Below are 27990 nucleotides of genomic sequence, written 5' to 3'. Positions count from 1 at the left end.
ATATTAAATAATTTTTATTAATTAAATTATTAAAATTAGGATTTTTAAATATTTATTATTAAGAATTAAATATTAGAATTTTCTTGGGAATAACTTTTCCGGGGATATTTTTTCCAGGGGTATTTTTTCCGGGGATATTTTCTCCGGGATATTTTTTCCGGGGATATTTTTTCCGGGGATATTTTTTCCGGGGATATTTTTTCCGGGGATATGTTTTCCGGGGATATTTTTTCCGGGGATATTTTTTCCGGGGAATTTTTTTCCGGGATTCTTTTTCCGGGATATTTTTTCCGGGGATGTTTTTTCAGGGATTCCGACGTTTCAATCCATTATCGTGTGTGGCTTGAGAAGCCTCTTATATTTTCTCAATAATTTGTCAAACGTTTGAAATGACAGCATTGGAAGAGGGTTTGCAGTGTCTTTCGACGCTCGAGATTTCTGTTTGCCCCGGTAACCCTTTCGGTTACTATCGGCGTCCGTTTACGTCCTCTCGAGGCATTCCCCTGTCAATCGTTGAACTCTCTTTTATTGTATTAGTGGACCCGCTCGTTCCTCACGATAATTGTGGAATCATTTTTCATATAAAAATTCTGACTTATACTGTACTAACTGTTTTGACAAGTGATCGTAAATTTTGACTTTATTTCTGACTTATTCGACTCATTCATTTTGAGTAGTATTTCATATTTTGACTTGTGGTTATGGAATTTATTAGTTAAGAGAAAATATCTGTTTGTGACATTGTTAAATTTATTATTTTCCTATATTAATGAGAACAGTGTGATTTTTTATCTACAGAGTAAGTCGGGGATTTTCGATCATAGTGCGTTATTTTCCATAATTTAAATTATGTTAAATGATTTTGTTATCCCGCAATGATTCTGTCTATTTGAATTCTTTCGTAATAAGCCATACCAGCCATTTGAGAATTATCCAAGGAGAGTTTTGGGAACCTAGTCGCCTTTTGAAAATTTTGGCTGTTTTATTAAAAATGTCCTGGCGCCTAACATTTTATCGATTTGAGTGGGTCGCCGAGGACTACAATTTTCGTTCCTACTCTGTGGAGGGCGAAATACATCACAATATATATGTTTTTTTCCAATCCTATCTATAAAAGGTGATACACCAAAATTAAGTTGGGCGAGAGTAAGATTGGCTAACTTCATGCATAAGACTTTTCACTCGTAACCCTATTTCTCATTGGTCAATTGGCTACGTCATCATCAACACCACGGAATCAAATGGCGCGCGGAGCGCGCGTTCGGTCTCGTCTTGAATTAATTCTGCGATTATTCCCGCCGATCTCAGAGTGGGCCCATTTTCTTCTATTTATTTCTATTCGATTAAGCAAACGTTTTCAAATTCAACAAATTCTGTTTTTTTAACTTTGAAAAGTTTTAAACTTAAAGTTTTAAACAAACGATGTATTGAGGTTAAACACTACGTCGGTTTTTAGAAATAAGATATATTCAATACTGAAGATAGCAATGGATGATGAGAACGAGGAATTAAGGTTGTTGTCGCGTAGAATTTTTTTTCGACGGTTTTCGTTAACAATTTTATGGTGAATAGTTTGAAAAATTAGCAACAAAATGAACCTTTTCCGTTTGCAATTGACCGTTTTGAACTTGAGATATAAATTTTTGAAATTCGAGTGATTTAACACGTGTTTAAATGGAGTTTTGCCGATTAGAATGTTTTAAAAATCAACGGCTCGACAGTTTCAGAAATAAAAAAAAACGTGGAATATACATGGTGGGAGGAAATACAGAAAAAAAAATCAAATCGATTGACCGTTTGGTTTACGGAATATAATTATCGGAAATTCATAAATTTATATAATTGAAAATAGTTAATATGGAAAATATATAGTTATGCTTTAGCTATCCATGCACAATGCAATCAATCAAGTGAGACTATATACCGCTAAAAGATTGTGTTCTATACTGGCCCGTTTTACAGCGGATAAACTTTTTACAGAGACTGTCGCGCGACAACCACCTTAAGATGATTCTTCTTTCTAGTCATCTAGACATAGCCTTAGCAATCTAATAGGGTTCTCAGGATATGAAAATATTAGATTTAAAAATTTTTCATAGGGTAGACAAGAATAGAAAACGTTTGGCCAGGTTAAAAAGGTTCGGCTTCAAAAATAGTCGATTTGGCATGGAAGACCTTATATGTAAACCATCTATGAAAATTCGTGGAATGAAAATAATACAATTGATGAGCCGAAGGGAGCCTTCGAAGAATGTTACAATGGATTATATTAAAGGTGTAATAACGTAGCCAAGGAATCTGTTTAGGACCTATTTAGTGTTTAGTGTAAGTCATTCATCTCTTCATATATCCATTGTCTATTAGCATACCAGCATGTGTTGTTTTTGGGGTCACCACCCCCTTTACGTCTTGGCCCTGAATAACGCAGAGAACAGTGTATAAAAAAAATCATATCTGCAAAACTATTTGTTTACCCCAAGAATAGTCTTCACCACATTAATCAATTGATGGAAACCTACACATAGTGCATTGTAGAAAATCTAGATTGGTTGGGTGGGCCTATATATGCAACATTTATCGTAAATTCGTCGGACCAGTAATTATTACAGTTAACTTTTCACTTGAAAAGACAAATGCAGATGGCATGAGCGTTTATTGAGACGGCACTGAAACTAACCCCAGTTGCTGGCACCAGGAGACCGGTTGGCCTAGGATGCACCAGTGCAAATGACCTCTTTGAATCAGGACAGCGTATTGGGAGGTTCATGAAACGGTAGAATCAATTCCATCGCGGAGTTTATAAAATTGTTGTCTATCTTATGTATCTATTTTATTAAAATTATTTCCGAGATAACGCTTGCCTTGTTGTCATCTAATTCAATCCTTCGTACTCCCCCCTCCCTTCCCCTCATTTTTTTCCCCGATATCAGAAAGAAAGCACCGACAAGTAAGTGAAATGATTCAGTGGTTGATCCTCAGTGAGAAAAAGTTTAATTCTGCATTGATCAAGATTTGAATAATGCAAATTTCATGTTGTGTCGATTGAAATAAAGTTATAAATCTGCTTACTTTTTCAGCCAGACTTTCCAGTGTCTTCGGATAGCCACGTTCATAGGGTTGAAAATGTTGAGTAGACGAGGGTTTCGGTTGATTAGTAATAACAGGTGGGGGTGGAGGTTGATAAGACCAGCCAACTTCTGGTCTTGAGTTGTAGTAAAGATCGCCATTACTTGAGCCAAGATCTTGGCTCGAGCCCAGACCAGTAAGACCCAGTCGAGATCGAGATGGAAGCATTTCTCTGCCATCACCTCTTCGTCTATTACTGTCCCTTAATTTATTGAAAGAAAAAAACATTATTAATCAGTGAAAGACTGAAAACAATTAAAGCTTTTCACAATAGAATTAGTGAAAGCAATAAAGATTCCTTCTAATTGGAAGACTCAATTCATACTGATGTCGAAATCGGATATTCGTGATTCTTTCTTAGCATGATTAAGTAATTCTTCAGACTGCGTCCACTATCTGATAAACTACCAATTGACTGCCAGAAGAAAACTCAATATAAATGAAAGCCCAATTCCAATAATCTAAAAATGGGCGGAAATGATTTTTTTTTATCGCTGAAAAATAGGCATTATCCAATGTGGATGGCTGTTGAATCTGTATGAGATAGTCTAAAATGGACGCTTATAAAATTTTCGAATGATTGATTACAAAATCATCATTTTCTGGCAAAGATTACAACCGAAACTGTTGTTTATATCATAAGGTCCGTCAGTAGAGTTTTCAAAAATTGATACGACGGACCAAATGATATTCATTATTTGTTTATCATTAAAGCCTAAAAGAGGGGGGGGGGGGTGGACCATAGGAACAGAGTGCAGAGGGCGTTGTAGAGAGTGCAGGCCTTCAATAGGAAATGAAACAATAAACTATTCCTTAAACCGCGGAAAAAAAGAAAACTAGAAAAATTTGAAGAGTGAAAAATGTGTAGTTTCGAAATTAGACGTCGTTGCCCCACGGTTTATTGTAGTCGGCAACATACAAAAGAGGCTAGGATCAGCAACTAATTGCCGACAACTGACCAACCACCCCCCTTCCAAAACGATGCTTTCGAGCATGCATGATAAAGAATTATTAATGATTCCAGAAAAATAGGCTCGCCTAAAGGATGCTTATATGTAGGCATCTTTTTATGTACAAGACAATTGGATTCATAGGAATATTCATAGATAAATTTGAATTTGCTTCAACTTTATGCTGAAGTTTGAAATGTACCGTACCTTTCGACTTCTTATTTTCCTATTCAAATAACATTACAATCATTTTTTGTTCACATATACGTCCTACAACCTATAGACAACTGACCATTTATTGGGTTACAAAATATGTCAGTTTTTTATTTTTCTACTTACGAAGGTAGTCAAAAGGATGAAATAAACAGAAAAAAAGTGGCTTCCCACCCTTCACTACAAAAGTAACTAGTTCGACCGATATTGATCGCGCTTCGTGCGACGGTGAACACCGCAATTGATGTGACCCTTACGAACTTAAACCAACAACGCGCGGTTTGTTGATTATCTAAAAAAGGAAAATCAACAACTGATCCAATTTTATCTAGAATCTAATGAAAGCTGAATTCAATGCAGAAGAAGACGCTTCTATTAAGTCAAGACTGACAATTCTAAAATTATTTCTTCTTTTTGAAACCCTAATGAAGGGCTCAGTTTCATGAGATGGTTCAGCGCCCCATCACTAGACGGCACAACTCCTACGAAGTCGATGTTTGTGTTTGATGTGTGTGGGTCATCTTGGTGGAGATACTCAAGCCATACGATGGCGCGGTCTGACATCACAGACAGGAAGAATCGTCATTCAGCAGTTTGTGCATTCAAAGGGCTGGAGCTGAATCATATTATGGGATCCTTACAACAGCTTACAACAAAAGTCGCAGATTCAATAAGAAATGAAACGGTGCTTAGCACAGGCGTCATTGGGTGAACTTGGATAGAATATGCACGAAGGCATATCTACGTTCAAGATACTATTCGGATAAATGTTTCCTCGGAGCAAGCTTGCTATCGAATCGGAAAATTGGCCGCATATTGAAACTTCTAAAGAAAAAATGACTAATGTTGAGACCAGCATCAGTGATACTTAGCGCATGGGCATGGAAGAGTCTCAAAAGTGAAACCAGGAATAAGATTAAGTATGACATACTGTAAGCAATACCAAAAAGTGTATACGTAATTGCCTCAGCACCAAAGAAAGTCCTCAAGAATAAATCGGCTGCCGCACAGGGAGAGTGGAGAACCCATTGTCGAGGTATTATATAAATTCGATCGATCGAAACACTGTGTCCCCCGTTTAGAACAAGACTATAAATTCAGGGACTACATGAAAATGTTTCGATATATCCTAGTTACCGATAAGAGTAACACGGAGAATCATGCTCATATTAGTGGTACCAATATATCTTCAGTATATACAAAGGTACTTCGAAAACTCATTAACAAGCGAGCAAGTGTATTAAAAACCAAATATAGAGGTCGTTGCTACTATAGGACCTGATGCGTAGCCGAAGCCATATAAATTTATGACAGCTTGCTTCAGGGTTGAATTAAGGCACCCACCAATGGCTATAGGTTTTGAAAACAATTCTTGCAATTTTGGTCCCATAATAATTGGAATATGAACGAATACTAGCCAGAAGGAATAGTCTGTTGATCACAGAAGACCAGCTGATAGAAACCAGTTACAGGGTAGGCAATAGCAGGTCCTCTGAACTGGATGCTTTCCCCAACATTGAACTGAAAGCAGTCACACACACGATGCAGGAACTTTTCTGTTGCCTTCATTCAACGTTAGATATCATCAATCTCCGGGTCAACATCGCATCTAAAATGAGAGAGTTCCATAAAGAAGAGATGAACTTAGTGGCCACAAGTGAGTACCGTAACTTAACTATACCATTTGATGCATTGAAGACATGGATATTTTTTACCATATCCTTTCGAGATAAAACGTGATGATTTTCTGTAGTGCTCGATTTATATGGAAGTGAATAAAAACTGGGAGTATTCCTCATAGGCATGCAGTTCAGCACGATTTACAGAGGTAGTACTTAGGAACTTGGGTAGAAGATTCAACCTGAAACCTTCATTGAAGCGTTGCTGCTATTTAATACGAGATGGGAATTCACAAAGATCACCAAAAATATAGAAATCAATAAATTTGTTTTTCTCTTGAATTTCAATCACACCTGTTAGCTAAATCAGAAAGACGAATCCACAAAATAATAGTTAATCGCGAAAGCGTAACCTGCGCTGAAAATCGGTGAAGGATAAAAAACCTCGGACGAAATCAGAGTGATCATTTTAGCCGTTTTTTATTTTACGTCAAAACTCTTACGATGTAGTATTATGACAATGTCTGTGTTGTTATGGTCGTCAAATGAAATCAGAGAAGATGATTTGATCAAATTAATCGATAAACTTGATCAGGTAATTATCCACAATAAACCCCACCCTCCCGTACGTCAGCCGGCTCGATTCTTATTTTATCCTGAAACTTATTTTACCTTACTTTCTCATTTTATTTTATCCATTACTAAAGCATAACTGATGTAAAATGTTGGAAAATATATGGTATCAGTCCAAAATATTCCACCAACCTGAAATTATTATTCTTGATGAGTAAGTGCGCAATAATGTGAAATAGATAAAATCACGTGACTTGACTTCACAAAACATCTAATTGTGAAAACAGGAAAAAGTTACCACACACACTAGTAATAATGTCGATGATGCATGCGCCCTAGGATTGGGTTTAATGTCACTGCCGATAAAGTGCGATGTTGGGTGAGCCATTAAACGATTCTCGTGGTGCTACAGCCTACAAACGGCTGTAAGAACAAACGGTAATGATATAGTAGATTCGTATCCACAACTTTCTCTGGTGCCCAGGTAGAAGGTCCAGGGTATCTCGAAAAAAACCGGCAGTCAAGGAAAGTGACTAGCATTTGATAATTTTTCGGTGGGTTTTCAGGGGATTTAAAATCATTTTACGTTGTAGGGCAGGCTTGAGCCTGTTCCTTTAGCTAAATGAGTGAGTTTAGGTTCCTTTAGTTGTAATGAGTGACTGATTTATATTCATCTAAATTGAATTTAAATCGAATAATTGGAGTGGGGCAGTGGTGGTACACCACTCGTTGTGCCCAGTCAGTGATTGGTGGTGAGATGAGATGCTGGGGTAGTACAATAGATTCTGAAGAATCTATTTAGGATTGTCTAAGTCATTCATCTTTTTATGTGTAGATTATCTTTAAGTATAACAAAATATATTGATTTCGGAATCGACCGCATTGCTACTTCCTCGTTGTGACCCTGCATAATGCGAAGAACAACGTTGATGACATGATAAACCAATCCGTTAAACGGAATTTGTTTTTATAAAGTTGATCAAGTGGCATGGAAATTCAGATGTGGGACTGCAGCTAAGTAGCTGGTGCCTCTACTATATATAATTACCCAACAGCCTATTCAGTTAAACAAAATTCTATGCAGTCAGTAAGCCCGATTGCAGGGATCAAGAGTATGAGTAGGAATGGCGATTTACGTAAAACAGGGATATACAGCGGAGGCGCCCTATTATAGCAAGACGCCATTTTATGATCTTTAGTAATAGAATCACTGTCCGCAACGAGACTTCACTGTAGATCGTCTATTTCTCAAGGTATCTTGCTATCATTACCTTCCACTGAAGTTGGGATAAGAATCACTAAAGCAGCTTGGCTAAGGCAGTCCCTTCTACGCGGATCTAGATACGAATAGTGGGGTCGCCATGTGGGATATTCATACCTTTGTGAGAGTTGAGTTGGAAAATTTAATTTGAACGTTCATGGATTTAAGGAATAATTCCCTTGGTACTTAAGTTTTTCTTTGAAAATAGTTAGAATTTTTACCTTCTGCAGGACACTCTTCTGCACACACTCAGGTTGACTCGAACTTGAATTGAATTTTGCAGAGGTCTTATGATCAATTCATTCAAATGAGGAGAAAATACACAAATAATAACGGCGAGTATCAGCAAAAACATTGGATCATATATTTACGCGATTGGTCGGCATTAAAATTGTCATCCTCTGATGCGAGTCCGAAACGACTTGAGCCAATAGCGTCTTGTCTTCATCCAAGTGTAAAAAAACCTAAATATAGTTTTCATATTCTTTTGTTACTCTAGGGTGATTCAAAGCTGCATCTACTTGATTTAAGTACGTATCGGGTTGATTTGAATGTATAATCAATTGTGAATAGAGTTTTGAAGAAATCAATGAACGCTCCGTGGCATGAATTAGCAATTTGTGAAAAGATTGATTCAAGAATGAGGTTGGTTGTTGTCCAAAACAATAGCGTTGTAAATTTGAATCACGAACGTACGCGTTCAATCAACACTTTTTTTTTCTCAGTGTATAAACTTTAAAAAAAGGTACACCATGGAGTTACAGCCATTCGGGTAAACTGCGAGCTGATAGACTGTCAGTATCAGTTCAGTTTTTCTGTGCAATTTTTGCTGATAAGAATAAAATTTAGTAGAATAGCTGAAATATAGTGTATGAGCTATAAGTTATCTTCCTTGATATGTTTCTGTGATATCGTTAGTTTCTGGCATGATAATTTTCTAATAACATATGAAGCAATTGGAAAAATGCAAAAATTGGAAAATATTTTCTCCATTTTAAATTTCTCGAAAGAAGTAGCTGAAAATTTACCTTATATGATTACCCGTTGCGTGATCACTCTCATCCTCATTAAGTTCTCGTTTAATAACGACAACTGGTGGTGCCTTGTGCTCGGTCTGACGACTGTGCGAGACCGACTGATGGGAGCCATGTCGCGTGGCCAAAACTAATCGCCTCGGTATTGACATTATAATTACAACATCGTCTAAACTCATGTGCGTCACGTCAACAAGATTTACTGCTAGAATCTCATCACCCACCTGCAATAACCCAACAATGAAAATAGTTAAATTAGTCAGCTGAGACAGGGCCAAAAGTAACTACAATTCAACCAGTGTAGATTCATTTTTTATTTTTATATCACAACTATTATCTAAATATTAAACAGCCTGAAGAAGTTATGGATCCACTTTTTTACCTTCAGACACCCGCTGCTGTATACGGCGGATTCCAATGCTATTCTTGATATAAATACACCATCATTGCGATCAACTCCGTTCCCTTCCCGAATATACAAACCCAGTGTTTGGCCTGGCCGCTTTATTATCTCAACAAAATGAACGGGATGTTTCGGATCCTATAACATAAAATACACCAAGATTTATTAATCTTTTTAGTCTCAACTGACACCATTCCGAAATTTTCGGTAATTACGTAGTAGATTAACTCTAGGAAAAGATGGACTAGTATATATAAGATAGGAATAAACAGCGGTAATCAAAGTAATTAATTAGCCTATGACAATTTCTAGGTATGCTGACAGGATTTTAAATCATCATCCACCGGCCAGGCAATCTTAAACGAGTCCCTTAGACGTCTTTCATACCTTAGCCCCAGCCCCGACTCCTTCTGTTTTTATTGACACGATGAGTAAGTGAATGATGTTTAATATAATTTGAATTGACCAGGTGCAGAAGGGGACGGGGAATATTGTATTTCAGTGAGCGATAGTTGGTGTCAGGGCGAGACGCCGATGCGCTTAATATTTACTAAATCATTATGTGCTTTGTATGTCGTTTGTCCTTAAGTATAACGACATCGGTTGCCTTTTACTGGGATTAAGGCTCATTAGTTAGCGTCAATCTACTAAGTGATTAGCAAATGAAGAATGGAAACAGGTATACACTTGTATTGCTAGGATTTTCCAATAATTCGTATGACATTCGGCAATTCAAAGGAACAGCCTCATAAGTGATTAAGAAATGTCTTGAATATGGGGTTCAAGAATCATAGAAAAAAAGACTTTAATAGGATTAATTAATAGGATTTACCTGCGACGTGATGAATTTTTTAGCAATCTCCATTGCCTGCCTACCCATTTGTCGTGGTTCGATGACACGCACCACCATTTCTCCACGTCTCTCAACGGTCTCAAGAGCAGCCGCTGTCGAGGCGTCATGGTCGTTCTCTACTGTTTCGATCTGCTTGAAGATCTCTGTACTTATTCCGCTGACCTGTAACATTCACATTATTTAATTTTGCATTCTGTACATTGTAAATATTCTCAACGAGTTTATGCATTTGATTATGAATAAAACAGTAGCAATAATAACGGATTTATCGGGATGTGTGAGAAATCTTTTCTGATGATTAGATTGATATGTGTATGGAGGAAACAAATAACTTTTTTTCTGGCTTTCTCCTTGGCTGTGAACATCTATGGCACCACTTGACAGCTTCGTCTAAGCCGCACCATTATCTCAGATAATAAGTTGGGAAACGAATTCTATCATTTTTGTACGCATCCTTCTTGTCTCTCTGTCTCTCTCTCTCTCCCATAAGAAAGTTGGGTAAATGTTTAGTATACTCGCGCCAATAAGGATTTGCCCTTGTCGCCGGCAAGAGGGACCATGGTATCTCGAAAAAATTGATGGAAATACTATTAAACATGGGCAGTGAAAGTAATTGACTCGCCTTTGACCATTTGTAAGTATTTTGAGGTGATTCAAAATTATTGTACACTGTATGGCATCCGCGAGTAAATCTCTTAGTTACCAGTCATGTCTTTAGCGCTTCTCCCTTCTCTGTTGACATGATGAGTGAGTGATTTATATTAATATAACTTGAAATTCAATCGAATATCTCTTGTTGCGCAGCGGTGGTAGACCACTTATTATGTTCAGTCAGTGATTGCTAGTGATGAGGCGATGTCTTAACATGTTATAATAAAAATTTAGGAATCTGTTTAAAATTGTCTAAATGATTCATCTCTTTGTGTGCCTATTGTTGGTGACTATAATGACATGTGTTCTGTTTGGGACCGACAATCTAAAAATATAGTAAAATAAGCTGCTGGAAGCCCACTAAATAATTACCGCAGGTTCTTCTGCAATAAAAGTTGAATGACTGGATTATCTCAATAGTGAGTGATATTATTTCAATATGAACATCTATCAACACCGATACCTTTCGGATTCTCTTACCGACCTCGCCCTTGATTTAACCTGATCATCCTTATAATAAGAATGATGCGTGCAAAAATAAAAACAATTACTCCGCAAATTTTATACCTTTCTGAAGTCCCCCTGGATGACCATAGGAGGTGGCTCTTTGGGACGCAACTGGTTGGTAGGTGCCTGACGGCCAGGGCTCGCACTTATGTCTGTTACTTCTCCCCGCCCCTCCTATAAACAAATAAAATGGAAACTCCAATTATATTCATTGCTTAAAAATTTTTATCAAAACCAATTTGTACAAAGCTATGTTTAAGGCATCGTAGCGCTCATATGATATTTACAGTGAAAATTAAAAAATTTACGACACACAAATTAAAATGTGAACATACGCTATGGCTTTTTTTGAAACAGAAACCACTGTAATTATAAAATAAATTATAAATAAATGGCTGTCTCAAAAATCTGATGAATTGAGCCATATTGATAGTAATGAATTTGAACAGGAAATCTTATCACATATTCTATTCGAAAAAATCAACTACTCGACAAGTTTTCGAATATTTCATTTCCAAAGATTGCATGTAATCAACCATAATATTTAATGTCGTATTTCAATATCTCTTCTTATGCAACATTAATCCAAAAATTCCCGAAAATTAATCATAATCTTATGGCAAACATGCATTTTATTGTATTTTAATAACGGTTGCAGGAACCAATGAACTCCGGCCAGATGCTTCATGAAACCATGCTCCAGATAACTATGGCATCGTGGTTAGCATACACATCGTTCTCCACTGGAATCATTACCACCACGCGGTGTTTAGAATTCACTACTCCTGATACATATCTTCATCAATGTACCCGTTATGCCCCAAAACTCTGAAGAAAGCCCCTTATCGTCATGGTAAGTTTGATTAAATTCGAAATGTTGTTCCCAAATAAAGATTCGGATAGGCATCAAACAAATAGTAAAGCCATTAGCAACGACTAATTTACCTTTTTGGAGAAGAAGCAACCTGATGTCCCCCGGTCACACATAATGCTTACTATCCTTCAACATTTTCTAATACCGCGGGAAGCCCTTTTGTAAGACAAAAAACACTGCGCTCACGCCTACCTACCCAACAGATTACTTTCCACTACAAACTCACACTAGATCTCCATATTTTTTGCTATCCTTCTTCAACATTAAGAACCGAAAAGCGTCTGCTAAGATGCCATGTACGTGTATAACCTCACACAATAACTCGAATACAGGTACTCACTATCGACCGGCAGGTGACGTCATCCTGTGCACCACGCTTTCTCTCTCTCCCGCTACAACCTACCAGCCATATCGTATACCTTCAACGACCCGGCAAACCGAACCCACTCACTCTACGTTAGCAAACACCCCCTCTACACCCTCTCCACCCTCTACACCCTCTCCACCCTCTACTCCCGCTACACCCACTACCTCAGTGTACCACCCCAACGAACCGACCCCTTCCTCACCACCAAGAACTCATCGATTGTATTATTAACCTCGTCACGAGTCGGTCATTCAACACAAATTCTTGAATGTCTCCGATTTAGGCAATTCATTAAAAAAAAATAGATATTTTTCCTAATGCATGATATAATATGTTGGTGTTGCGTATTTTTCTATTCCCTGCAATATTTGACATTCTGAAAAAAATAAAACGAATAAACCCGAGGTTTTACTGAAGATTGAAAAACCGTTGTACGTTTCGATATAACGAAGTTGTTTTTTTTCTTACAGAGAACAATATTTCATTAAAAATCGTTTGTAACTTTCGCTTCAACATTAATCATTCCAAAGCTAATGGTATATTTCTAGATATTCAATTAAATTTCCTTTGAGTATGAATTCATGTTTGATACAAGATATTTTGTGGCAAATATTAACAGACATTGGCAACCGTTAAGTTAGAAGAAAAATAATGACTCACGGTAAATTATTCGATAACCTTCTATCTATTATGATAATCTCAATTTTGAAAAAATAGAAAAAATGGAACGATCACGTTGTTGAGATTATGTTAGATGCTGTGCTTCGGAAAATTTTCTCGAGAATTATGAGATGAGTGGCAGAGGTACTGTGATATGGTATATGAGTAGTAATGGTAGTCGAAACGGCAGACTTTGAGGCTGAAATGTGTAGTTGTAGTATTGGCGTAGAGGCGAGCGTACGCACGCTCGTGACGAAATGCGGGGGAGGGCACGTGATAGGGGTGAGTGCGCATGAGTATACATAGAGGGGCGGGTGAGGCGACCCTCGAGGGCAAACTGTCATAGACCGGTTACAGAGTACACACATATGTCAATGGTTTTTCTTCTGCTAATAAATTTTTGTTAATATTGCAATATGGAAGGCTTAAACGTTCAAAAGTTGATTACTTTTTCATTTCGTAAAAACACGATGAATTTTCGAGAGTCGACTTAGCAATGTCAATTGATTTCAGCAAAAATTCAACTGGAAATACAATTAAAATATCGGAATGGATTATTCGATGCATGAATATCGAATTTAGTTGTTCAATGGTCTCACCGAAAATGCGCTCTGGTAGATTAAAAGTTAAAGTAAAGCAGGCGTAGAATCTAAGCCATACAACTGATTACAAATAATAACTATTTCTCCGCAGATCTTTTATTTTATCCTTTTTATTGTATTTCTAAATTTAATTAGGAGCAATCTGCTAAATGGACTTTCAGTACTGAAAATATGTTAATTTATTTTCCGATCAAAATTATGAAATCGTACTATATAATATTACCAGTCAAAAAATCAATATACTACCACTCGGAGGTGAACTATCGATATTGACTCTTAGTGAAGTGTCGGAATTGAAGGTCTCTGATAACATTGATTGCCCTAACGTTGGCCGATTATGGGGTAATTCACTATCGCGGTTTTGGTCCGATGTTAGTAGTTCAATATTACTCCCCTTGACATGTCCTTTTTATACATTTTTTTAAATTGAAATGCTCTATCATGGCTCAAGTATATTTTATACTTGATCCTAATATATTCGATTTTCAATGGTATAATATCGATGACAATTTGATTTTTTCACGATTCTAATATCGGTTACTATTAGAATACCACGAATAACACAGAAATGTTTATCTTCAATGAGTACACTGAACGTTGAATAAATGACTGATGCAATTAGAGCACTTCGAAGTTGAACACGATCATAATAAGACGGGACTCTCGAATTTTTCTTTCTACTGGAATCAAATCCCTGATATTGTGTTGAATGCCTGAAAAAGTTTCTTTTTAAGCATACGAAAAGCAAAGTAGAGTGCATAGTTAGAAGCATTAAAATATTGTTTTTTAAAGGAAAAAATCAATGGTGGTATCTTGAATCAAATAAATTAGAATGAAGTTTAAAATAACCATATTATTAGAATAGTATATACTTGATTCAAGTGTATTTTTTGCCGTCTGTGCTGAATCCATTCAAATACAATCCTATATACAAGTGTGATTGAATGATAGCCGCTAATAGACAGCCTGTCGGATAATTATTTCCATTTTTATGCATACGATGGAATGACTGTATACTTTTAAAATAAGAAAATAAAAAAAAATGAACATTTTACTAATTTTGTACGAATGCGTGGATATTTTTACTGGTCCATATAAAATGGTCAAGTTCAATTTAAAGTAGCTCCACAGTCTCATAGCATTTAGGGAAAGGGTAAAGGATATTAGATTTATTAATCGCAATTTTTTTCTCGATTTAATGACCGTTTTTGTTTTTCAAAAAATCAATGTTGAAAAATAAAAATTTAATCCAACGTCTTATCAAAAAATCGCTAATTTTGTCGTGAACAAAGATTAAAATCTGAATTTGTCACTAAAAATACGGAAAAAAATAACAAAAAATATTGATAATTATTTCATGACGATTTACAATTTTGTTTCGTTGATATTAACAATAATCAGTAGAAATTGACGAGAAACCGGAACTGAAAATCGACATGGCAGCGTCGCATCCATCAGCTGTCGTTTAGCGGGAGATTAGAGAGATTTAAAATTCTGGGTGTTTGATGGTTTTGACGCTGGCATGTTTTGACACGGTTTTCACGCTTGCATGTTGACAATTCTCATGTGGAGAGGTTATGGCGTTCAGTTTACTCACCTCCCACCTCTTACTTGAACGTACAGTGTTGCCACGAATATTTGTAACCTAGTTAATCTGATCACTTTTCATTCATTTTTTCATTTATAAACAACGAAAAATTTAATTATTTTTTTATGGATGACGTCTATGGATGACCTCTATAATTCTTATCAATAATTTAGAAATGAAGAAAAAAATTATTGGAGAATGTTTAATTTTTCTACACTCAACGACTTCAGGGGCAACTGTGGAGCTACTTTAAGTCTGACTGGATGTAGGATCAGGTGCTAACAACTTAATCAATACGCGATCAGAGATGCAACACCTTAAACTTAACCGGATTTGATCGAATAAAACGATCGTACGTCTCAACCTGAATCGGCAGGAGACATTGAATGATTAGGTTATGCATTAGTTTTGTTTCTAATTTTCCATTTATGCCAATACAATTGGTAGTAAGCTTCCGAATGAATCTATAGCTATTCCGACAACAATTTAAAAAAAAAGAAAAAAAGCAATATCTCTCCAACCTATCTTCCGATCCAGTCCATTTTCAATAGGAAACATTGTGCTCATAAGAGGAAAATTGTCAAATTTCATGTTGTCAGGTTGATATAATTCAGTACAACGAATTGTTTCGAGAAACATAAAAATTGAAATATGTCGAAAACTTTGGAGGAACACATATATATATTCTGACTAATCAACCCAGAGCGCATTGGGACAAACATTAAGAAAAAAAAATAAAAAGGAAATCGGTTCCATAGTTTTGAGATATTTCCAAAAAACATGCAAGAACAATCACCGACATTTCGAAAACTACTTCGCAGATTGGGCTAAAATTTAGCTCAGAGCAAGTCCATATTAGGACCGACGAATTGACGAAATTTCACATTTGGAATCAACTTATCAGTTTATTCTTCCTCTTTTCTGAAAGTTGACCAGCAATTGACCCTTTGCACACATAAATGGTACGCAAACTGCATATTTTTACGGTTCAGACTGTTTCACATCATTTTCAGTTAAAATTAGTAAAAAAAAAAACAAAAATGGCCGATTGCTCCTATCCAAAATACGCACCTTTTGTCTTATGAGTGCTACAAGTATACACAATTTTCACTCGCTATGTCTATTTTGCATCCGAAAGGATGCATTGCAATCGTTCGATTTTTATAAGGTATGATATCGGGAGGATATGGTGGAGCTTGGATGTTGCCGACACCAAAACCGGGAACAAGTATCTCCGAATTTTCCTCATACGCGCTTTGTCCTCACTATATTCTGCGATTTGCGGTATTAAGCATTCGAATCCCAACCAAGTAGCTTAACTTTTTTTTTCCCGTAGAAAGAAGGCTTGGCATGAAAGTTATCGACAAAGCCATGAATGAACAAAGGGTACATAATTAATTAAAAAAGAAATCGTGATAACTAAAATCTATTCAAAATCCTATACAGTTTGGGTAAGTCGATTCCAACCGATTTCGACACCAGAAAGCAATCGAAGGTCGTTCGCGAATCAAAAACTAGTTCCTCCCCCTTTCGTGAAAAATAACGTTTCCATTTCCGGTTGAATTAATGGATTAGATTCTATTATTTTCAATTTTGTTAAAATCATGCTTTATTGATAATAATATTTATAAGGGGTTATTGACAGAAAAAAAGTATCAATTTTTAATTCGCATAAAGTTTATCAATTTACGAAAGTTGCCGATTACCTGATCTCGGTCAAGTGGGCACGGAAAAAAAATAAAAAACAGCAATAATTCTTGTTTTGCTTTCTTTTACTTCATTTTCTAATTAAAAAAAAATATATTTTATACGTTTCCTTGTCGTTTTAAGTTAGTTTACGGTTAAAAAAAAATTTCATCAGTGCCAGACAATTGCACAGTGGGGATTACAAGGAGCTAAGGGAAAGCTCAAAGTGATCAAAGCTGCCTCGCGCCGCCTGCGAGAACTTGTCTCCTGTTTTTGGCTTTGCAATGCCTGTCTGTATTATACATTAGATCAGGGCTAGGCGACCTCTGCTCTTAGAGCAAGTCGTGCTCCTGACCTCTATTAGTACATAACAAAGGGTAGACGAGAGCCCATTTTGTCGGATGATGGGCCCTTATGACCCAGGTCGTAAAGGCCCGTCTCCTCGGCTGAAATCAACCGAAGTGAGGGTAGCACTTAAGAGAAAGAAAAGAGGAGCATAATATCGGGGAAGAAAAGGAAAAGCGAGGAAATGAGTCAAAGATGGAAAATGTGAAATTTTCTTCACTATGACATTTTTATTTATGTTGAAAGCAGACGTTACACAAAATATGTAAAAACCGGCTGTTCAATTTCAGATGTAAGGAACAAATTCCACAAAGTCGCATTCCAGTGGTCCCGCAATCATTTATTCAAGAAATGAAATTGATTGAAGTAACAACGTTAATTGAAGAAAGTTTTGAAAAAAATATTATTTTCAAAAAATATTGATTTTTTATATTCAGAATCAACATCAGCCGGTAAAAACTGCAACGTTTGATATTTTTTTCTTTGACATATTTTTCGGTAAGGTCGTTATTGGACCAAAAATGTAAAAAGCAAGTTAAAAGATGTCAACAATTCGGGAGGCTGAATTTTAAGATTAAGTTCATGTTTATTTTAATGAGTAATAGTTATTTTCATATCCAGAGAAAGTTTTGGCCATGTGTGGGTTTTTTAATTTCTTTCTTTCTATTTTCCCTATTTTACCATTTGGGAGAGGCGTCATGAGAAGCTCCCCAATACGGTGACTATGAGGCCCCTCACTACTGTCCCCACTATGATCATACTAGGGCCCTTATAATTGACATGGTTATAAACTTTATTGGATTCCTAACTCGAATTTATGACTCTACTCCGAGCTACCTGGAGGTTGCTCATCCCTGACCTTGATTATAACGTTTTCCAATCGGAGTATGTTTTTTAATCGTATTAATGATTATTTCTAAAAAAAATGTTATACTTATAATTTATTGTTACATCTTCAAATTGCTGAGCGATTGCTAGATGATATTTTTCGTTCAATTATTTTATCATTGTCTTCCAATCAGTTTTTAAAAGATAAATCTTGAAAGTTTTTTGTTCATCTTGAAATGTGGATACGTTTAATTTGGCAAGGCAGTCCTAAAACCCTAATGATAATTGGATTGTCTCTGTCCCTCCTGCACTCTGGGTATTGAAATTGACTCATTGCAGATGTTAATTTGTTAAGCCTTGATTCTAAGCATACCAATGATGTTTATAACCATGCCAATTATAAGGGTCCTAGTACGATCATAGTGGGGACAGTAGTGGGGCGGCCTCACAGTCGCCGTATTGGGGAGCGTCCCATGACGTCTCTGTCAAATGATAAAGTGGGGGAAATGGCCGCCGCGATTAATATAAATTTAAAAATCCACACATGGAAAAAAACTTTTTGAATATGAAGATAACTATTGGTCATTGAAATAAATATGAAGGTGCTCGTCAAATTCAGCTTCCCGAATTGATGGTATCTTTCAGCTTGCTTTTTAAATTTTTGGTCCAATATCGACCTTACCGAAAATTATGTTAAGGAAAAAATACCAAACATTGCAGTTTTGACCGGCTGATGTTGATTGTGAATATAAAAAAGGAATATTTTTTTTAAATAATATTTTTTTTAAATTTTGTTCAATTAACATTTTTACTTCAATCAATGTCATTTCTTGAATAAATAATTGCGGCACCACTGGAACATGGCATTGTGGAATTTGTCTGCCGCAGGATGTTCAGGTAACCCGGGGGGTAAAAATGGGGCTGGGATGTACAAGGGTACTAGGACCTACCCCCACGACGGCCCTGAACAATATCCTATGCACACGGACAACGCACATCAAAACTATCGCGGAAGCAACCTCTGCGGCAATAGGACTAAAAGATCTGGGTCTATAGAAGAGATCTGAAAGTCGGCACGCAGCAATACTGCTCCAAGATAGCGGGTTCACCGGGCTACCAGCATCAGGGGCATCAATGCCTTATAAGATGACCATGCCACCGTCCTACAAACGGAACTGGCGATAAGCAGGGCTTGTGTCTGACGCATCCTATGACGAGCCGATCAGAAGAAACGCATATGAGGGTACTGAGGGCACTATAGGGTGTGGAGGTAAATTCAGTTTTCATCAAGAACTGCATCGATGTACTTAACCGCATCGCGACCAGAAAGTAGGTTCAACTATTCCGAATGCCTGGATACTCGGGACACGGAGGTAGCCCTGAAGCACATAGGCTGACGCCCTGTGGAGCCCTCTCACGATCGGTGAGTGCGATCGAACGGGTAGGCATCACATCAAGTCTAAGCAAAGCTCGCTATCATAAGTGGATACTAGATCGATTCAGGTTGGTCCAAAATTATGCACAAAGAACCTTCTGGAGCTGTGTATAAGGTATTCTTACAGCTTGAACGTATAACCCTAAGGGCGGTGATCGGCCCAATAGCTGGTCATTGGCATACAGAAGAATATAAAATGAGACGGAAACACACAACGGATGGCACGTACCCACGATGCAGGATGGAAGCGAATATACCCTTCCACATGATTGCAAGCTGTCATACCCTGGATAGTTTTAGATATAACAGGTTCCAGGTAACGGTACTACGCGCTTGTCATATAGAGGAGATACGGATTGAACGACTAGTTAACCTTGTACTGCTATTGGCACTCTCCCTGACTCATTCTATTAAGTGCGCCTAGCCATAAGGGTGGGGCAGAATGACCCCAAGCGCAGTGTTCGTTGTGATCTATTATATAACTCAACATATATACAAAAACATAAAAGGAATAATTCAAAAAACCAAACAGGTGAGCAATGTAAGTATGATAGACTAAGAAAGCACCATTATCCGTTTAAATGAATCATGTCGATTTGCGCGCTTCAAATTAAAAAAATATATATTTTAGATCTCAGTCAATACTTAAGGATATACTACTGTGACACTGGGGGGGGGGGGGGGGGGGGGGTGAGCTGAAAGGGAAGGGTAAGATTTTCGTGAGGGTTCCAATCCCTGAACACGATAAAATGAAATTTTGATTTCTTTAATCAAAGCTATAATTAGCCGTCTTTGTAGAATCATCATTTCCGTTATATTATAGTATTGTGACTATTACCACAAAATTCAACTTGAACAAACGAAAAATATTGATTTTATAATTATTCAAAAACAGAAATTTGCTGGGTAACAGCGGCAACGTCGCGTAATAGGAAACTTTTAGTGGCACAAGTTGGTAGCATTTGATAGCCACACTAGAATGTTTATCGCTGTGTAAATCCACGTTCCTCATACGACCACATAAACATTCTTAATTTGTGTAAAAACGAGTAAATAAAAGTGAATTTTTAAGTGCTTTCCAACCGTAATAGAATCGAATAATAGAACGATATATCCGCAAAATATTATATTATTAATCCCTAATAATGTAATATTTTGCGGATATATCGTTCATAAATACTTTATAAAAAATTCTGTCATCCATCTAACTTCGCCTACATGTGCTACAAAATCATGTTTTACTGAAAATGAAAACGTCTCACGCAAAAAGTGTACAAAAAAAAGACTACAACCACAGAGACTTGGACTCAGCAATGGAAAAAATGAATCACAACTAGCTTCCCATAAAAAAAGTGACCAAGTGAATGTAAGTGTTCAAGAAAGTGAAGCGCAGCTGAGTACAGCAGGGCTGAATGGGGATGGAAGGAAACGGGGGGAACAATTGGACGTGAAAGACTCACAGGATGAATGGCAAGAAGAGTCAGTGGAAAATTTGTTAGGGGACGGATCAGCGGAGAGGACTGGAGCTAATGCAACCCAGCAAGAAGTGCCAGATGAGACGCTGGAAGGTCGGCGTATTCGTAAAAAATTAGCTCACGCTGCCATAAGTTTCGAAACTCTCAAGCATCTTTATGCTTCTTATGGAGCTGAAGGCATTCAGACTTTTTTCAACGAAAAAATTGACAATAAAATGATTCCTCGATTTCAAAGGGAAGACATCCAGAAAATCATAGATTATCTCGCTGAAATTTCCAAATAATAGATACCAAATATTCTCATTTTATTATTAGTTCTGTTCCACGATTATTTATACGGAGTTAATAATGTTGAATTTACAGTTTTCCACAATCCTATTATTATTTTTTCACTGACCTCTGCGTTTACTGTTATTAGATTGATGTGAAATATACAATACTAGAAATAATCCATGTGGTTTGGCGTATCTTACATATTTGAATTCGGTGCGCGCGCATCCTCGTTGAACTGGTTGTATGAGAGGTTGCCGTACTTTCCAGTTGCGCGCGCAGAAATTCCTGTCGACCGTGATTTTATACTCATTTTTTTGTATTTAATGCAAATTATTGATTTAATTGACAAAAAAAGATGTAGCGTTTTTTTGTTGTACTATTATTCATTCACATACGAAGTTTCATTGAGGTGCATCCATTTTTGTGATTTTTCAATAGGGTTTTGTGAATGTCCATAAGACCACGGGTTAATCAGAGATTTTATAAAAAATTGTAACTAGTGAACAGGCTTTGCAGCTCACTTAAAATTTTGCATATAGCTTCCAACGACATTGAAGTAACCTATAAAAAATTTTCATTAAATTCCTACATTTCCTTCCATCCCTTCAAATGCCGGCAATACATCCTTAATACTATGTTGGTGTATTCCTTCAAGGTAAACCATTCAATCGCTGGAATCATTATCATTATATATGGACCTTTCGTCCGATCGTCAGTGTGATTCCAGCCTTTAAATTTTGAAAGTTTTTGCTTATTTTTTTCAAAAAGTGTAGTCCAAATAAAGGAAAAAGAGCACAGGGGTATAAGACTATAAGTCAAATATAGGCGGAAATATGGAAAATTTTGTTTTGTATTTCTTTGAAAAATGTTTACCTTCCAAATTATGTTAAAAGATTTCTATATTCGGCCGATTTTTCTGCGTCGAGAATAACTTGAAAAAGATATTTCATATATTTTTAAGCTGTTTTCACCCCGAAGGAGTTGAAAAAATTTGTATTGTGAGCCTTTTTTGAATGGCCTACCTTGACGATGGAACAAAGACTGGTGCAAGACAGAGTATCGAGACGGCCGATCAAGAATGGAATCTAGCCTGGTTCTTTAACTAAATTCATCATTCTTTCAAGTCTGAATATCTAGATTCTCCTGAAACTCTTCCAAAAATAAAAACAGACGAGACTCGTTTATGCACAATGAAATGAACCTCGATTTCAACATCAAATAGATCATTCAGGTAAGTCAATAGACCATTATGGGTTGATCCATACATTTGCTAGCTTGAACCTATTTGATGAAAGAAAATTAAGACTGAGGCTATCATGATTGGAAAAATTGAATCGATCAATTCTTTCAAGCTAAATTCTTCTCATCTCCAATTTTCCCCAATTTTCAATAAACGTTGTTTTATTCCTTTTCTACGATTTCCAAAGTGTAGTACTTCTGTTTTCCCAACTTTTGATGATTCATGAAGTCACCAGTGTTCTATCCCTCATAGCAAATGCCAGAAATCGCCAATCAAACTCTACCTGCGTAGAAAAAAAGTGTCTTCGGAATATCTTCCCAAAATTTTTGGAAGAACCGTTAAAATTTTCGGGTGAACCAAAAATCTCTTCAGAAAACAAAGTCTGTTAAAAACAAAAGCTCTCTAGACTAATTTTTGAAAACCTTTTAGGGATTCTTTCAGAAGACCTTCAGAAGATAATTTTGTTCCGTAGTGACACGGACAATTTCTCGTCGGGGAATTGATACTACATATTTTCCAAACTTGAAAACTTGAAAATGACTACGAAAAATATTATTCGGACTGTTGGGACGGGTTTTTGTTACTCGTGTAGTTGGCCGCCTCGCCTTTGGCTCGTCTCGCTTAGCTCTACACGAGTACAAAACCAAATCCCAACAGTCCGGACATATACAATTTCCCAGATATTCGGAAGATAATTTTTTTCTAAGATCTTCGAAAGATATTGTATTTTTTAGATTTTCGGAAGACAATTTCCTCCAATATCTTCTGAAGATAATTGTGTTCTAATATTCTGAAAGAGTCAGAGTCACTTTCTTGGCCGCGGCTCTGATGCTATTTCATGTCAGTGTGGCCAAAAACGCGTTTGTAGCGTTGAGCGAAGCGAGGTTAGAAACGGGTTTATCGGCCTCAATGACATAAATGGTATTTTCTGTGTTTATCGTACAATGTCTGAAATTTTTTTTGCGCTCACCTACGGTTCGGACAAATCTTGCAAGTGAGGGGTGCATGATTATTTTTCACGGCTATGTCTGAACTAACTTTCGATTTTTTGGCTTCTGCAGATTCTCGAGCTTCCTTGTACACTTTTTCTCTATGAACTACACAATATGTGACATAAAGAACAAGAATCAAAGGAACATCATAATGCAACAATGGCAAAATCAAGGCGCCTCAACTTGCTTCTCATGTAAGGTAATTGATTCCTCTCATTTGTTCCACGTCGTTCTCATTGTTTCGATTAAAAAGGGGAGACCAACGAGCATCAAGAAACTGGAGAAATAAAACAACTGAACCTATTTTTCAAACAGATATTCAACTCCCACGTACAAGAGTGATTAGGCGAAGATGAACAAGAAAATCGTTCCAGATGTACGGTCTGGAAAACATAATTTTCGGTTTTCCATACCTTACGTCTAGAAAAGTGTCTTATAAAGATATTGAAAAAACCATATATTCCAAAGATCTTGGAACAAAATCATCTGCGTAAAACCGTCGACGAAAATTGTCGTCCGAACATCTTTTTAAAAAAGTCTGAGAACGATCTTCCAAAATTATCTGTTAGAGAGCTTTCAGTTCTATCTAGTAGACTTTGTCTTCTAAAGATTTTTTTGGTGAGCCAAAAAGCTCTTTAGAAGAATCTTTCGACGATTCTGCGCAAGATTTTTGAAAGATATTCCAAAGACCCTTTTTTTAGGCGAGGCAGTCACAAACATTGAAGGAATCATATAATTGAATGGACCCATCTATGCAAGGGATTATATTCTAATATCAACACTTCTCGTTACTGTTGCAGAAACGCAATAACTCCTCGATTCTTTATTCGAATATAGATTTTGTTTATTACGTGGACCTCCAACATCACGCAACCACTAGAAGCATTTTCAAAAAAAATGGAGACGCAGCAAAAGTTAAACGAAACTGTTCAGTCAAAGGGATTAGTTGATGCTAACATCACTATTCACCATCACCAAGACCCTTGATTACCGAGGTCTTAAAAGTGCAGTTTCAAATCACGAATGACGAAAGCTATATTCTGTCGCCCATCGGATGCGAACTGCAAACTTTGCGCATTTTCTAAAAATCTGCACCGTAGAATATTCACACTTACGGACACATATGTTCAAGAAATGATTCTGTAGCAGTTATCGGCCGCACTATCGGGACCAAATCTAAATTCTCAATAGTTGGTCACACCCGAAGAGCCATTGTGAACATTTCCCCACGAGACTGTCGCTACATCCCATTCATGGATCTTTTAATCTTGCTCATTTTTTCCTGGTAAGACTGGGTGGTACAATAACGGGGGAATTGGCATTATCTCTGACGTCTCGCACAGGTATCCTTTGTCATAGGTCCACCACACTTCGATTTTAAGTTGATATCACGAGAAAAAACCTTACTCTGTAATAACAAGCTGAGATGAAATTGGGACTGATAACCAGGGCAGACGTTATCAGACCGTATGAAATTTCAAATGTAGCAGTGCCCTTTTTATAGAGGTGACGAAATTCTGAGCTGTCCACTTAACTGCTATCCAGATCCGGGCAAGCTACGCTATTTATACTAAGGTACTGATTGACATAGCAGATTGACAGCAAGCCGTCCATTCCGTGTATAGATGAGTCACGGCGATGGAGGGTGGTCCTGCAGAATTTGCCTTACAGCAAAACTATCAGAGGCTGAGCTAAACGTCGGCAGGATACCACATGAAGATCATGAATTGTTCAACCTCCAACAAATTAGTACCAGCGATCTTGCGTAACTGGTTGCGTAGAGCTAACTTCTTGAAGAAAAGTACTGAAGAATGAGTTGAAGAATGAGTTAAAGAACGAGTAAGAAATGGCAGGAACCGAAGATTTAATTAATGATTTGTTTCGACGAAGAACGGCACTTTCTATCTGATACTTTTAACAGCTGGAGGAAGGTACCATATTATTAGTATTATTATATTGAAAAGATATACTTCTGAAAAGTGCTCTTCATCGGCGTACTCTCACCCTTGTGTAAACCCCTCTTGTCTCTTTTGGAGAGATATTTTGATTGGAGACAGATAATTTCGCAACTGCTTTTATCGAATTAATGTCCTTCATTGTCAAAAAACATATATTTGTGCGTTTTGTGGACAATCACGACCCACAAATCCTGTAGGTTTTTTCGATGACGGAAAGCTATTGTCAATTTAAAAATCTGCAATTCAACTCGGGTGGATCCTTTGAAGCAGATGTCACCCATTTGGACAATGGCAGGTTGTCTCGTTCATTGGATCAATTACTGGAAACATCTTAGATTTGGACATATCGGCATTTCATTTCATTATGTGAGATTTTTCCCAGAAAGTTTTTCCTTCTATTTCTGACTGGAGGCAGTGCAATCATCCTAAGCGCGCGTCCTCTCCCGTACGATGTACATAAGAGAGTGAATGCTTTTCACCCAGGATTATAGGTTCATAATGGGATTTCAAATGCGTAAACTTATTATCGTTCTTCTTGAAGTTTTCTTCGCTTTCTAGTATCGCCGCTTCCCAGCAGTAACCTTGCTTTCGTTAGAGAATGGTGAATTTCCGAGCGACATATTACAAAATGGTAGATTAGAAGTTCTGTAATTGAGAATTATTGGCTTTGACCTCAGCGAGATATATTACCATATAAAGGGCAGGAATAAATCATGGTAAGTCAACTTTAAAGGTGTACTTAGTCCTTTTTTAAAAAATTGATTGTATTTTATGGTTGTTTTCCGTTTTCGAATTCAAGTAGACTTCCTCATTAAGAATCAGTTCTATTTACCAGAGACAAATTGTTCACAATAAGCAAAGAATTGCCGCGGTGATTTTAAGATAAATGAAAACGGCAAGAGAGAACGGCAACGGCTCCTAAGTGAATTGAAATTGTTTAAACTAACTTGTACCACAGCGAAATTGCCTTCATTCCGCTCTGCAGGATGGTTGCTAAGCTGCAGACAGCTCCAATTCTCATCCAAGAATTGTAAGTAGCAAACGAGAAGATATAAGTTCAAGGGAACCGTGAAAACGTATCGCCCGGGAAATTAAGTGAGGACAGGATTAGGGCATGCATCCTCATCAAAGAGGCAGAAGCTCTTCCTATTTAAACTCAACCAAAGGGAGTTGGTAGCGACAAAATTGAGATCTTCGGTGCCAGAAGATCGAGTCTTGGAGTTCAGGGCTGAGTCACCTTGTAACCTCATGGCTCTAAAAATCCCTCTCGATGCAAGAAGTGAAAGGTCTAATAAACAAAGTAAAGGGCGACGAGCTAAGACTCCTGGCGAATAATTATGCCTATCTTTCGTCGTGTGTGGTACAAAAGTTTCAATAACAATGCAAGGAGAGAAGCCCAACACAATTAGAAAGAATAAACTGATCTTCATGAATAACCGAAACAAAACAGGTTGCAGCCGGACAAATATCCACATGAGGTAGAATGGACTATTTATCTACCATAATTGCAACCAGCGGTAGACTTCATCCTATAGCCACTCACGACAATATTCAGACCCATTATGGTTCAGAAAACCCTACCACAGTTGAGACACTATAAGATAATATAATTGGTTTATTGTACAGGAGTTCAAATAGAAAACAAAAAAGTAGAAACAAAAAATGAATAACAAAAATTTAAGAGATAAAAGTATGAAATAACCGCAGGGTAGAGAGTACGCAGATTGGGATATCGCTTAATATGGAAGTAATGCAATGCCAACATTCCACTATGCCTTCCTCTCCACCAGCCAGCATTTCAAGTGACGGAAGGTTTCTGTTGCGCTGAGGGCTGTTGTTCGAGACCTCAGGCTTAGCAACAGCTAACACAGCCCTATCGGTCTCCATGGGAAATTACGGACTGTCAAAGTCTGCTGGGCCATGACGCCGAGGTCTGGAGAATGAATACTCTACAAAACAGTTAGCAAGGACAGATGGAGAGCCCAATTTCATTACCAGGAACATGAGTGCGGCAACAGCCGAAATCTGGCAGCCCGAGATAGAAAGCCACCCCTATCGCGTCGTGAGCCAGAGATCGAGGCATCCTTCGGCAACCCAAGGACGAACCTCACAGCTGGATTAACCATGCGCTGGAGCTGCTCATCCAGAACCCAGCCAATCCCTTGCAAGATGGCCAGGCAATAAAAAATATGAGGGAAGAAGCTCACACAAGCCAATGTACCAGAGTACTTACAGGAAATGATCGGTAGCTAATTTACTACAAAAATCATAAAGTACGATACGGAGCATTATCTTAAGAACTGTGAAGCCACAAAGGAGCAAATAGACGGAGAAGTGCACAGCATTGAACGCCATTTATTGTGACACACCCTGTATGATGGGTTACTGAAGCGGGACCTGCAGCGTGAAAATATACGTATAGCATATGCAGATGATGTAGCTCTAATCACCTTGAAATAATGTCAGTGCTTCCCCCC

The 27990-nt window shown here is 37.3% G+C and overlaps 1 protein-coding gene across 1 annotated transcript in view; it reads right to left on the bottom strand.

The window, feature by feature from the left end:
• Positions 1 to 27990, bottom strand: part of RhoGAP100F (Rho GTPase activating protein at 100F) — a 77827-nt gene that overhangs the window by 47564 nt on the left and 2273 nt on the right. Inside the window, exons 2-6 of the mRNA XM_011313446.1 lie at positions 11251 to 11364; positions 10012 to 10194; positions 9159 to 9317; positions 8771 to 9000; positions 3070 to 3328 (exon numbers count right to left, since the gene is read on the bottom strand). Coding sequence (XP_011311748.1) covers positions 3070 to 3328; positions 8771 to 9000; positions 9159 to 9317; positions 10012 to 10194; positions 11251 to 11364 — 945 coding nt within the window. The remainder of the gene's footprint in view (positions 1 to 3069; positions 3329 to 8770; positions 9001 to 9158; positions 9318 to 10011; positions 10195 to 11250; positions 11365 to 27990) is intronic.

This window comes from Fopius arisanus, unplaced genomic scaffold, assembly GCF_000806365.1.
Source record: "Fopius arisanus strain USDA-PBARC FA_bdor unplaced genomic scaffold, ASM80636v1 scaffold00121, whole genome shotgun sequence".
Taxonomy (NCBI): Eukaryota; Metazoa; Arthropoda; class Insecta; order Hymenoptera; family Braconidae; genus Fopius; species Fopius arisanus.
Note: the sequence above shows the minus strand (reverse complement) of the source record. Positions and strands in the feature narration are given on the sequence as shown.